General features: G+C 32.5%; 1 protein-coding gene across 12 annotated transcripts in view; it reads right to left on the bottom strand.

The window, feature by feature from the left end:
- Nucleotides 1-601: 601 nt before the first annotated feature.
- The window catches only part of LOC114329180 (steroid hormone receptor ERR1), a 325624-nt gene continuing 312366 nt past the window's right edge, over nt 602-13859 (bottom strand). For all 12 annotated transcript variants that reach the window (XM_050654125.1, XM_050654121.1, XM_050654122.1 and 9 more), the window contains one exon: nt 602-9419. In XM_050654125.1, coding sequence (XP_050510082.1) covers nt 9257-9419 — 163 coding nt within the window. In that variant the 3' untranslated portion in view covers nt 602-9256. The remainder of the gene's footprint in view (nt 9420-13859) is intronic.

Here is a 13859-nt window from a genome sequence, read left to right as displayed (position 1 = left end):
TCTGTAATAGTTTTCGATATATTGAAAACAATCGATTTTCATTTTGTAACTTTTTTATGAGCACATTTGTACTAAGGTAAGTTAGGTTCAATCAAACTATTTTTGACCCCAGAATGTGTGGTGTAATTTATGACCAATCTTTTCGGGACACCCTGTATAATTCTCTCTTTACAGCTTAAGATTATTTGTGTTTCATTATGTTTGCTGTAACAGTGTTGCTAATTTTTCTGTTGTGTTATGTATATTTCTCTGTAAATTTAATTGTTCAAAATTTAATGGCGCTCATTGTTTAGTTACATATATTTAGTATTCTCGTTTTATTTGAGTCCAAGTGTCAAACCATTAGTTAATTATTATCCATCCATCACTTATCTGTTATTGTTCTAGTACCCTATTCATTTTCCACTTTTTCACGCCCACATATTTTCGGACTTAAGCAACGTGGCTATTGTATCGCAAATGTAGACGATTGAACCTTTTCATCTTAGGTCATTCCTTGTTCCATCTAAGGATAATATCTTCCTGATCCTTCTTCTTCAGCCTTTCTGACCTCTTGTCCATCCAATCATAATAAGGTTAGGTTATAATAAAATAAAACACATTCTAGTAAGCTTCGTTTAACTCAATAATGTTAAATAATCTATTACAAATCAACTTAAAACAGTTAACATTTGAGGTTCTGTTTATTGTTCAATAAAAATAAAAAATGTTAAGTTCTTTTTCATCCTGAAATAAAATAAACTATACAATTATCTACTACTAGCTCAATACAACTATTTATAACTAAAATAGAGAAAGAACCATCTCTATTTTCAACTATCACTGTTATCTGATATAATTCAATATTAATATGGATGGAAATTTTTCCAAAATTCTACAAGAAAATTTGCACGAAATCAGGTAGAATTTTTGATATAGCCGAAAACTCTTAGTTTCGTTTGTAAATGTTTACTTAAACTAATGATATTCTTACGAGATCAAAATTTAATACGTTTCTAAAGATCAGAACATACCAAAATTACAGGATGAAGTTTTATTCAAAATAATTTACTACAGTTGTTATTGTGTTGTTACCAGTATCTTTAGAATTATTTTATATTGTTGTTCTGAAGCTATTTTCTTGTGGCATCTTCATGCAAGTTACTATCTTGGTTAGGAATAAGCCAGCATTTTAATCTCAAAATAAGTTCATTTGGCGTTTCCACAAAATACAAAAAATTAATGTTTTGTATTAATTTTAAATTGTAGAAGGATCTATACTAAAATCACAATCAAGATGCATTAGAAATAAAAACCAAGACACTTCAATGTTACCAGGAGCACTCTCGAATCATGATTTACAATGTATAAACTTTGTTAAACATAATTTGGGATTTATACAAAGTATATACATTGTAAATTATGATTTAGGAGAGCCCGTAGTAACATTGAGGTGTCGTGGTTTGTTTATTTCTAGTGTATCTTGATTGTCAATTTAGTATAGCTCCTCAGTAAAAACTACCGTATTTCAGCGACTTACTATGTCAAATGATATACTATGCAGCATATGTTTACGAGAATGTTATTGAAAAATATACTTGGAAAATACAAAAAAGTGACGGCGCTACTATAGTATATGATCTACCTGTCCCTTTCTATTATAGTGTGCAAAAGAAGCAATTTTTGAGGCTTATTCTCAAGTAAAATAGTTAATTGATATGACAAAGTCTCAATTTGCAAAATTAGAACCATAATTCTTCCGATTTATGCGTCTTATTCACTTTGTAAAGATTTCTTTGCTGGCACTGTATACCTATCTGTGTGAGTAAACAATACCGCACTCGTTTTAATCTCTTCTCAGAAGTGTTTGCACACTATAATGAAGTTCTTTACAAAGTGAATAAAACGCATAAATTAGAAGAATTAGATCCATTTTGATTCTACAAATTAATACTGTGTCAGATCAATTTATTATTTTAATTGGGAATAAGCCACAAAATTGGCTTATTCTCAACTAGAATAGTAAATAGGGGAATAACAAAGGATTATTTGTAAAATTAAAATAATAATTCTTATTTATGCGTTTATAAACGCGACGGTAGACCGCACACTGTAGTAGCACCGAAGTGACTATATTTGGGAGAATTATGTAAATAAAAACATATAAAGGTAGAGGTTTTCATAAAAACAATCGCAACAATGACTATAACGTGAAAAATGTCCACATTATTTTATCAGTTTTGTGGATAGGTAATATATTCATAGATCCACAAAATATGAAAAATTTTCGAGACAATATTATAAAAATACAAATGAAACTAAAGATTTTTACAACCAACTTTAAAAATTACAATTTTTTCCACAATAACAACTTTTCCGAAAATATACCAAATATAATAAAATTATGCAATAAAGCTCTTATTCTAGTTAAAGCCCACTCTTAAATAAAATTGAATTCAAAGAATTGTTAAAACAGATTAATCTAAAAAATTATTACAGCAGAATCGGCCAAACCTGCGCAAATCCCCAATTACGTTTATCTGCGCATAACCCCGTGCATGCCACGCAATAGGAAACGCTTTCCACTTCGTGGACACGCCTTTTTGGGTCAACCTAGGACAAATAATCCCCACAAAGTATTCCTGGTCAAAAAATCCCCACAAAGTAATAGTGGACAAATAGTCCACACAATTTTTTTTGGGTAAAATATCCCCACAAGAAATTCCGGACAAAAAATCCCCAAGAAATATTTACGAATGTTTAGCTTTGTTATGAAAACGTAGACCACAGACATTGCTCTTGAAACCGTTTGAAGCAGGTTTTTGAAATGTTGCTTGCATTGAATTGAAACTGATGACTAAATATATTTGACCTAAAATTTACAAAAAAGGAACAGGTTTTTTTGCATTACAACCAAAATTGTCCTTTTCAGGACCAGCAGTTATCACCACGAATAGGAAACATTTTGAACAGAGTTATTCAAAGCAGAGTGAGAAAAAGATTTAAGCGAATAATTACAACATTATTCCCGCAGTCTTAGCTCATTCCCCATATTTTCCATGATTTTAAAACAACTCACATTTTTGTCATGTGAAATTTGTTTTAGGCATGAATCCGTTCCGGGGAAAACCAGTTGGAATAGGAAATTGGATTCAAAATTTGGTAATCGAAATTGCAATTCATGCTTAATCTTAATTGCTAATCATTATTTTCGTGCCGAAAAGCGGTTTCATAACGATTGCTATAGCTCTCATGCACTGAGGCTGAAAAACATTTGCGTCGATTGTGTTCACGGTAAAACTTTTGAGAAGTATTCGGCAGCAAATATTTCTTGGGGATTTTTTGTCCGGAATTTTTTTGGGAGGTATTTTGTCCAAAAAAATTTGTGGAGATTTTTTGTCTAGGGATTTTTTGTGGGGATTTTTTGTATGAAGATTTTTTGGGGAAATTTTTTGTCCGGGATTTGTCCTTGGTTCATAGCAAACTCTTTCTACTTCGTAGACATGCCTTCTTGGATCAGTAGGTTCTGAGACTGCCGTTTCTAAGAGTTTTCTGCGTAAAGATTATTTATAAAAATATAGTTTAATTACAAATCGGTTGCAGCTCTGTTTTCTAAAAATAAAAATTGGTTAGTTCATTATGACAAGTTGGAAATAGAATCCGGATAAATATTTAACTAGAACCGGTCGTTGTGAGCTGCCGGAAAATGTGCACGTTAAAAAATAATAACTTCATTTAAACTAGTAAAGGAAGTATCTTAATGTAAGTCAAAGTTTTTAATTTAATAAAATATAAAATAACATTAAGTCAAAAACTGTTTCTGGTTACACCTCCGTGGCTTTTAAAAATACAAGCCAATCGGATGCTGAAGCAAAAGAAGATGAAAGAATTCTATGATTGGCAATTCATATCCAATCTGTCCAGCGCGGAAAAATTCCAACGAAAAATGGACCCTACATTCCCAGATATGACTAGTACTAATAGAAATAAAAATTAATAACCATTTTCATTTCACAAGCCGTCTTATATTTCAGTTTGTTTAGAGATAGCTGCACTCTCTGCATTATATGTATTATCTGATGAAAAACCGTTATCAGTTTTGAAACCGTTCGGTCAGAGTGCTTGCAGCGCTCTCTAAACGAACTGAAATATAAGACGGCTTTGGCTTCATGTTGCAACGAAATGAAAATGGTTATATTCATTTTTATATCTTATATGTGTTTACAAAGTATAGTTGGTGTATTAGAAAAGCAACGTAAAGTTCAGGAAAAAGAAGATGTAGGTAAAGAGTCTTCTTCTTCTTTTTGTGTAGACATGACTTTGCCTGTTTTTCAATGTGCCTCCAGTAAGTTGTTATTCCATCGTTTTCGTGGTCTTCCCAGTGATCGTCTTACTATTGGGGAACCGTCTCTCGTCGTCCTTACTACTCTATTTGTTGTCATCTGGATTATGTGGTCGTTCCATTCTACGCTTCTGTTTTTTGCCCAGTTATTAATGTTGTCCACCTTGCATCTCCGTCGTATATCTGCACTTCTAGCCCATATTATCCTACTATCGATTTTCCGAAGGATTTTTATTTCTACTGTTTCTAGCATTCTTTTTGTCTTTTCTGTACGTCGTGTTTCTGCCGCGTATCTCATTATTGGTCTGATGACTGTTTTGTAAATTCTCCGTTTCACTGTTTTTCCGATTTTTTTATTTCTCCATATTGTTTCATTCGGGTAACCTGCGGCTCTGTTTGTTTTATTTACTTAATCTTCCACTTCTGTTTCGAGCTTTCCGTAGCTAGATAGTGTGAGAGAAATTAACATGTTAAATTTTCTAGCGGTTGTATTAAATTGGTGTAGAATACGTTGTAAATCATATACCCCAGGATGTATTTTGTTAAAGAGTGATCTATGAACCATAAATATTTTGTTTTTGTGTTTCGATGTGAATATTTATTGGTTAGTGGACTCCCCTTGGAGATTAAGGTTCTCGATAAAGTTAATTCTTAGTAGCCTGAATGTTGAATTTGAGTTGAGTTTTGATTATTATCTACCGTAACAATTACTGGTAAAACTTTTTACCGTAACAATAGTTTTTTTACCTTAACAGCAAAGAGAACAGTAGAGAATCTAAACACAGAATACGTTGCGCACTAAAACACGTTAGAGCCCTTTATAATTAATTGGTTTTTGCAGCATTAATGTCATAAATATGTCCATATTATTTAAAATAGATAAATCAATAAAAACTACGTGTTTTATTCATCAATAACCGTAATTTACCACTATCACAAGATACTTCCTTTCTCATAATAAAGTTATCTATAAGAAAATTAAAAAAGAAAAATAAAAAAAACTATACATCTACTCAATCGATTAAAATTAATAGACACATTTTTTTATCTAGAAAACATACCTCCAACTTACAACAAAATACATTCATTTCGCCATGGTTAATATTTATCGACCTGGGGGTTTTCACAGCCTTTAATATTCATCACAAAAAAAGTCTGATGTTATCAACATGGTTTATATCATTGTATACCATAGGAATGATTTCAATTTTACATAGGATGATTGTATGACGCTATGGTACAATTTAAATACGGTTTAAGTATTATTTTTATATGGGATTTAGCCACAATTGTTGGTGTAATGAAAATTACATTTTTAATTAACTAATGTTTTGAAGTTTCGATTTCCATGAACGATTTCCGGAAATCGTTCTCAAAAGGAGAATAGAAAATGATTCTGATTATTTTTTTAATGATTTTAATTTCCAATCGTGTAGTAAGATTTTTCATCACGTGTTTAATTCTCTCCAATCAGATTATTATTATAGTGGGAATTTTCTACCTAGATTATTACAGTGGGAATATTTTTTGGTAGATTGTTTCTGTTTATTTACCACGAATTTTCTAGTTTTGAAAACTGTCACATTTAGTTCTGCATCTAACGTCAAACTATCACGAGGACAACACAAATCGACAATCTTAAGCGCTCAATTGTACTTCTGTAAGATTATTTCATGAATAAAACTGTATTTATAAATAATTTTAACTAATACGTTATTGATATCTTCGTCTGAATATTTGCTAAACTGTCCTGTTCACTTTGACTGGGTTCTTTGACTTGTTCACTGGGTTAAATGTCACTGAATGTTTTTATACAAAGACTTGAATTTTATAGAAGTATTAAAAAATCGATCTGTCGAATATCACACGATAGTAAGAATAAATAAGACATATTGCTCCAATTTTTTTCTAAAACTTGTTTCCAATCGGTAATAGCACTCGAGCCCTCCGGGCTCTCGTGTCTATTGCCAGGTAACAAGTTTTCGAAAAATTGCCGCATTATTCTCACTATCTTGTGATATTAATGTTGAAAAAATTCTGCGAAGAATTTATAACCTGATTTTTTTAGGTTGTGTATTTGTTTTCAAACAATGAAATTTTGGTCTCGATCTTATGGGCTATTCGCTCAGAGCGTTAACAAAGTGTCTAAGCAAAATCGACCGACCTGCTCATGGTGGTGGTTGCTTGAAATTTTGTTAGGACGATTTAGTCTACGTTTAAATTGAACATTTAGAAAAATGCCGTATCACGCTAGTGATATTATTATAAACATACAAATATACATATATATTATATATTGTACTATTAATATAAACAGAAAATAAACGCACTTCATCTGATATAAATTCTTCACTTTCCAATTTTGATTATGTATACATAACCTTACTATCGCAGTTTATGTCAATAAATATTTATTTAACGAAAAAAAATATTTTTAATTTATAAATTACACTATAAATGAATAACTAATGAATTCTAACAATTGTGTTCGGTTATTGTTACTACAAAATAAATCATTTAAGTTTAACAAAATAATCCCATGATTCAATGTAAAAAACGTCCTCGCAAATCTGACAGCGTGTCACGTGACTGTAAACAGAGGGTAGACACACGGAGAGAATACCTATAGCAATCTGGGGCAGAAGAAATTGTTTGAAATTGATATTAAGGATATACGGAGTATCAAATTCTGACTGTCTTCTGTGCTATTTTGTGTTAGTTTGTTTGCGTAATCGATATCGTACATGTGATTATTGAAAAAATTAAATTTTTAATTTCGTTCGTGGTTGTGTTGTGTGTTGCATATTTATTGTGTGTGAGATTTTTAATGGTTTGTTCTTCAACTTCCTTTATTCCGCTAGCAGTTAAGTGCAGGTTATATTTGTGCATATTTGTTACCAAAACTCGACAAAGATAGGACTGAAGATGAATTACAGTAAAACAAAAACCATGACCAATCAACAAGAAGAACTAGTAATTACAGTGACACAAACAAGAATAGAACAAGTAAAAGAGTATATATATCTAGGACAAATCACTAGATTAAATAAAGAAAATCAGACCGAAGAAATAAAGAGAAGAATAAGATTGACCTGGGCATCATTCGGAAAACTGTCTTATATTCTAAAGAACAGAAAATACCCGCAATACCTAAAAACAAGAGTCTTCAATCAATGTATACTCCCTGTTTTAATATATGGCTCTTAGACATGGACGTTTACAAAAGAGAATATGGAAAAAATAGCAAAGACAGAAAGAGCCATGGAAAGACAAATGCTGAACATTAAACTATCAGACAGGAAAAGAATCGAATGGATCCGTAACAAAACAAAAGTGAAAGATGTCTCTACCCAAGTAGCAAAGCTTAAATGGAAGTTCGCCGGACACACACTACGGCAGAAGGATAAAAGATGGACTAAGATGATTATATATTGGAGGCCATGGAACCACAAACGAAAAAAGGGAAGGCCACAGATGCGATGGTCAGATGACCTGAAGAAACACGCTGGGTCAAAATGGATGCAAATTGCTCAAATAGAGAGGCATGGAAGAAGGAAGAGGAGGCCTATATCCAAGGATGCATGTTTAGGGCTGATTAGATAGAGATAGATAGGCTTTGAAGATTAGACTCTAATAATAGATATTGATACAATATTGACCAGTCAATGGAACTGATAAATTTTGTTGATCTTATGAGAATCATAAAAAATGGCAAAAATTTCGCAACGTTTATTTATTTAGCAGCTTTATAGAAATTTACATCATTTTCGCCAAAATGCAAAATTTGCATACGAACACTGTACTCTTCATCTTTAAAACGCATTTTCGTTTTTGTCGATAGGATATTATGATCAAAAGATATCGAATTTTTACCGTCGTGTTGATACAAATTTTATAAAAAAAAATATTTAGTGCGCGTAGCTGAAATTCAAAATCTCCGGTCGCTTCAAGCGTTGTTTCTGAGAGAACGGTTCATTCTACACAAAAAGTGCTAATAAACATTTTTGTTCAAAATTATCTCAGCTACATTTTTGGTTTAAAATATTTTTTTCTACGGCGCGGCGTACAGATTCTTAGTAAATCGATGTTTTCCGCCCCCTCGCATGCGCCTGCGAGGTGGGTTTTAAAGAAAAGCCCAGGGGTAGGAGTGGAAAACTATATAGCGACTGAAATATATACAGAGTATATTGCAAAAACTTATATATTAATAGGAGACTATATTTGAAGATTCGAGAAATACTTATCATGTTTTGCTTACAATAGAAGTCATACAATCATTCCTCAACATGTCACCCCGTTGTTATTATCTTCGTTTCCTTTAGAATATTTTACTACAAATTTTCCTGTAGTACCTATTATACATTTTTGGTGACAACGTAAAAAAATATGATCTGCATTTATTTTTAAACATTCAAAAATAATTTAGGAGTCACTTCAAACAAATGCTTTGGTCTTTTAAGTATCATGCAACGACTTCGTTTATTTAGTCGTTCCCTGAGATATACAAGACATAATAAGGGTTGCCTTTTTCGGTGTTTATCATATCATACATAGAGGTCACAACTTATGATAACCACATCATATTAAACATTATCCATTGTTAAAACCCGAGCGGGATCTTTTGGATTTTCCTGCTATCTACAAAAACAACATTATATGAGAGGGCATAATATGAGAATTGCCTTTGGGTGCTACTAGTTACACAGAGGGTACTCTAAAAACGTCATGTCATAATTAATTCCAATGGTTAGTATGAGTAAAACCGCAAATCGTTCTCTATTATTACCCGATCTGAGCCTCTTTGATTTTTTCCAACATTACCAAAAAAGACAACCCCACGTATGATATTCAAAACCAAAACATTTTTTGTTAGATAGCTACAAAAGCACGATCAAAATTTCTTTCGTCACTGAGTACAATAAACATTTATTAAGGCTACCGGCAATATGCTTCTAACATTTCCAAAAATAATTTATTCATAGGTACTAAATCTCGCTGGTGGACGTCAGACCAAAATCTTCTAATGACGAAATTGGCCTGCCTTAAAACAGGCAGGCAGAGAAGGAGCTGTTGGACTTGATTCAGAACTGCTGTAGGCCTGAAAGAGATATATTTACATTTACAAAAATTACAATCGACAAAGTATAATATATTTTCGTTTATGATGGGAAATTAATTCCTTATAGGGATCCTTACAGGTATTTTAGCTTTGATTGTGTGATGCACTATTTAGATCATCACGTGATCACGTGATCTGCATTAACTGAAGATGAAGACTCCATTTGCATTTTTAACAATATTTATTATTCAAAGAAATGCTGAAATCAATTAAAGAGGATAATCTTATAATTCTGAAATTACAATCGACAAAGTATATGGTTTGAAGCCGATATTTATTCCCTACAGAGATTTTAGCTTTTATTGTGTTGATGCACTATTTAGATCTTCACAAATTAACTGAAGATGAAGACTGTACGATAACTTGTACATATGTGAGATTGTGAATACAATCTTAGGGTTGGACTGTATTTAGGATTGCTAGGTTCAAATAGGAATATAAAATATAAGGTTTTATACAGACAAGATTCATATGTATAATAAAGTCTTACCAAGTTGTGAAACGTTGTAGATCACTAAGCCGTGGTCATACACGAATTGAATTTTGTTGCCGCGCTGATGTATGCCGTCACTCGCAAATTATGTTCGTGAATACTGTTCGTGCACGTATTGCTATTGTTCGTTTCGGTTAACGGTTGAGAGTAACAAAGAGATCGATGAGATGTACCGTCAAGAGATGAGCGGTAGGTACCGACTTGATCCGTCGAAAGATTGTGGCGAAGAGGACAAATTTCTTCTGTCCCGAATCCAAGTATATTGTCTGTCCGGTTAGGAGAGAGGGTAAGAAATAGGAGGGATGAAGGTACTATTGAACAGGGTTGGGTCTGTAATTGAGGAGTTGTAATAAGAAATTTAACACAGTAAAAAATATAATAATATTTTTGACATGTGAAAATTGAACAAAAACTCTTTTTGCATTTTTAACAATAGTTCGTGAATTTGTTTTGGTGGCACAATTTCCAAAATTAAAAATTAGATTATTTCACAATATTCAACTTTTCCATTGTAAAAAATAGTGAAACATCGTGTTTAAACATGTTTGTACAGTTCATCAAACAATAGCACTATCTTTAGAAAAATAAAACTACCTAATAGTATCCTGTTATCTTCTTCCTTTTTATAAGCAATTCTGCTTGTTCATTGGCGGATTGATACCTCTATGGAAGGTTGTCACTCCATCTTTTGCACGGGCGGTCGGTAGATACTTCTACCGATTGTTGATTTATCTCTTGCTATTTTGATAACACGGGTCTCATCCATTCTGCTTATGTGGTTATTCCATTCTTTTTTTCTATTTAGTGCCCATTCCTTTATACACTGGACGTTACATTGTCTTCTAATGTCTTCACTCCTCTTTCGATCTCTCAGCGTATTTCCTCTAATTCTTCTCAGTACTCTCATCTCTGCCGTTTCCAGTAGTCTTTGTGTTCTGGCTGTATCGGCTCTTGTTTCTAATGCATATGTCAATACTGGTCTTACACTGGCTTTATCAATTCTTGACTTGACCTCAGTGTTAATATGTCGGTTTCGCCATATAGTGTTATTAAGACATCCTGTCATGCTTTTGTACCTTTTGCTTTTTGTACTTAATTTCTCACTTCTTTGTCCAGGTCTCTGTAGCTTGGCAATGTATTCCCCAGGTATTTTATGTTTTCAATACAAGTCTTATTCCAGAGATGCAGAGACGTCAATTGCGTGTATACGCATATCTGGTTGATTGCGAGAAAGCGTTTGATCGAGTACAGCACGCCAAGATGATGCAAATACTAAAAGAAGCAGGAATTAACAACCAAGATCTGAAAATAATTAGAAACCTTTACTGGAATCAGACTGCAAACCTCATAGTACGTTATTTAACGGTAAAATATTGCAAAACCTCTAAGTTTTAAAGAACCCCTTGGATTGACATGAAATTTGGCATACACATAGCTAACAAGTCAAAGAAAAAAAGTGATATTGTGCCGATGTGTGCTTTTGCCCTGGAGGTGAGTTTCACCCCTTCTTAGGGTTCTCTATACGTCCAAAATAAGTCCGGAATTCGATAAACTGACTAATTCTAAGCAACTTTTGTTTTATAGAGTTTTTTCACCAACTCAATCTTTTCGAGTTATTTGCGGGTGAATATGTTAATTTTTCAACAAAATAACCACATTTTTAGACTGTTTTTCGCAAATAACTCAAAACTAAGGATTTTGTCGAAAAAATATTCTTAGCAAAAATATAACCTGTAAAAAAGTGAAAAAAAATGGTGTATATATTAGATATTTAGACCTAGTAGAAGCAGACTTATAGCTAATGAAAAATAGGTTCATATTCGTCAAATTCCAAATCGAATATTATAACCTGAAATAACCAAAAAATGAAGCACTTTTTGGGGAAAACTCATTACAACTTTTTTAAAGTGTTTAAAAAAGTTTTATTTTTGTTTTATAAAAAAGTTTCTAGCCTCAAAAGTAAACAAGTTACGCTCAAAATAAAGTTGGTCCTTTTTTGTTGGTAAAAAAATCGGAAAAATCACCCCCTAATAAGCAGTTTAAATGAACTTATTCGTTACCATTTCACAAGTTGTTTTACTGGTGTATGTATTGTATATAAGATCTGTAAGTTTCATCGGTTCAAAGTTTTTATTTTTGAAATGGCTGTAGTTGAAAGGGCTTCAACGAGTCACTAATCACGAGTGTATGCAAATTTAAAAACACCAAATTTTAACCAATCTTTGTTTTACAGAAAAACAAAAAATTACACTATATTATTCAGAAAAGCAAAGCCGACTTTTTTTATTGTTTGAGATTTTTGGTACATTTAATAGTTTTTAAGTTATTTTGAAAAAAATAGCATTTTTTTCAAAATTAATTTTACTTTAAAACCATTTTTTTTTTCAAAAATAAGCTCGTTGAATTGATAAAACTTACGGATCATATAAACACAACATAAATAAAGCAACTTGTAAAGCGGTAACAATTAATTTCATTTAAGTTGCTAATTAGGGGGTGATTTTCCCGATTTCTTTTTTGCCGAAACAAAAGGGACCAACAGTATTTTGAGCGTAACTTGCTTACATTTCATGCTAGAATCTTTTTGTAAAAAAGCAGAAATTAAGCTTTTTAAACTATTTAAAAAAGTTGTAATGACTTTTCTCCAAACAGTGCTTCATTTTTTGGTTATTTCACCTTGAAATATTAGGTCTAGATCCCGCGTATGAAAAAAAATTAATAGCAAGCTGAAAATGTGTTAATAGCTTAAGGGTGTCTAGTCGGATAAACTTTGATATATGGGAACACTGGAACAGGGGCAGTTTTAATTGTGAAACAGGTTAAAAATTTGGAACGGTCAGACCACGAAAACGGCACATTTATTTTGTCCGACAGAACAGACTTAAACTCTCCGAACAGAGATTAAACTCTCATGCAAAAATCAGACTGCTATTTATCACCTGTCATAATTCCTGTCAGTTGTCATATTCTACATGTTCCACTCATTAAAACGCCCATTTGGTGATAAATAGCAGTCTGATTTTTGCATGAGAGTTTAATCTCTGTTCGAAGAGTTTAAGTCTGTTCTGTCGGGCAAAATACATGTGGCGTTTTCGTTGTCTGACCGTTCCAAATTTTTAACCTGTTTCACAATTAAAACTTCCCCTGTTCCAGTGTTCCCATATATCAAAGTTTATCCGACTAGACACCCTTAAGCTATTAACAAATTTTCAGCTTGCTATTAATCAACTTTTTTTTCATACGCGGGATCCAGACCAATATTCTTTTTGGAATTTAGCGAGTATGAACTTATTTTTCTTTAGCTATAACTCTGCTTCTACGGGGTCTAGAGACTTCATGCATACACCATTTTTTTCACTTATTTACATGCTATGTTATTGCTAAAAATGCTTTTTTCGATAATGTAATTACTTTTTGAATTATTTGCGAAAAAATGTCGCAAATAACTCGAAAAGTATTGACTTTGTGAAAAAACTCTATATAACAAAAGTGGCTTAGAATTAGTCAGTTTATCGAATTCCGGACTTATTTTGGACGTATATTTTTTCACCCCCGAGAAGGGGTGAAACTCACCCCCAGGGCAAAAGCACACATCGGCACAATATCACTTTTTTTCTTTGACATGTTAGCTATGCGAGTGCCAAATTTCATGTCAATCTAAGCGGTTCTTTAAAATTTACAGCAAAAACCGTCAAACAATGTACTATCAGAGTTAAAGGTGAACACATCGAATATGTGAAAATCATGCGTGGAGTTAGGCAAGGCTGCATTTTGTCCCCCCTAATTTTCATTCTCTATTCTGAAAGAATATTTATCGAAGCTTTGTACGATACTGTAAAAGGTCTACTAAACGGGTACCGGCTAAATAACATCAGGTATGCAGATGACACCATAGGATTTCCGGACAACCTAGAAGACCAACAGTC

Source organism: Diabrotica virgifera, chromosome 6 (genome assembly GCF_917563875.1).
Source record: "Diabrotica virgifera virgifera chromosome 6, PGI_DIABVI_V3a".
NCBI lineage: Eukaryota > Metazoa > Arthropoda > Insecta > Coleoptera > Chrysomelidae > Diabrotica > Diabrotica virgifera.
The sequence above is the reverse complement of the archived record's forward strand: the minus strand, read 5'-3'. Positions and strand labels throughout refer to the sequence as shown.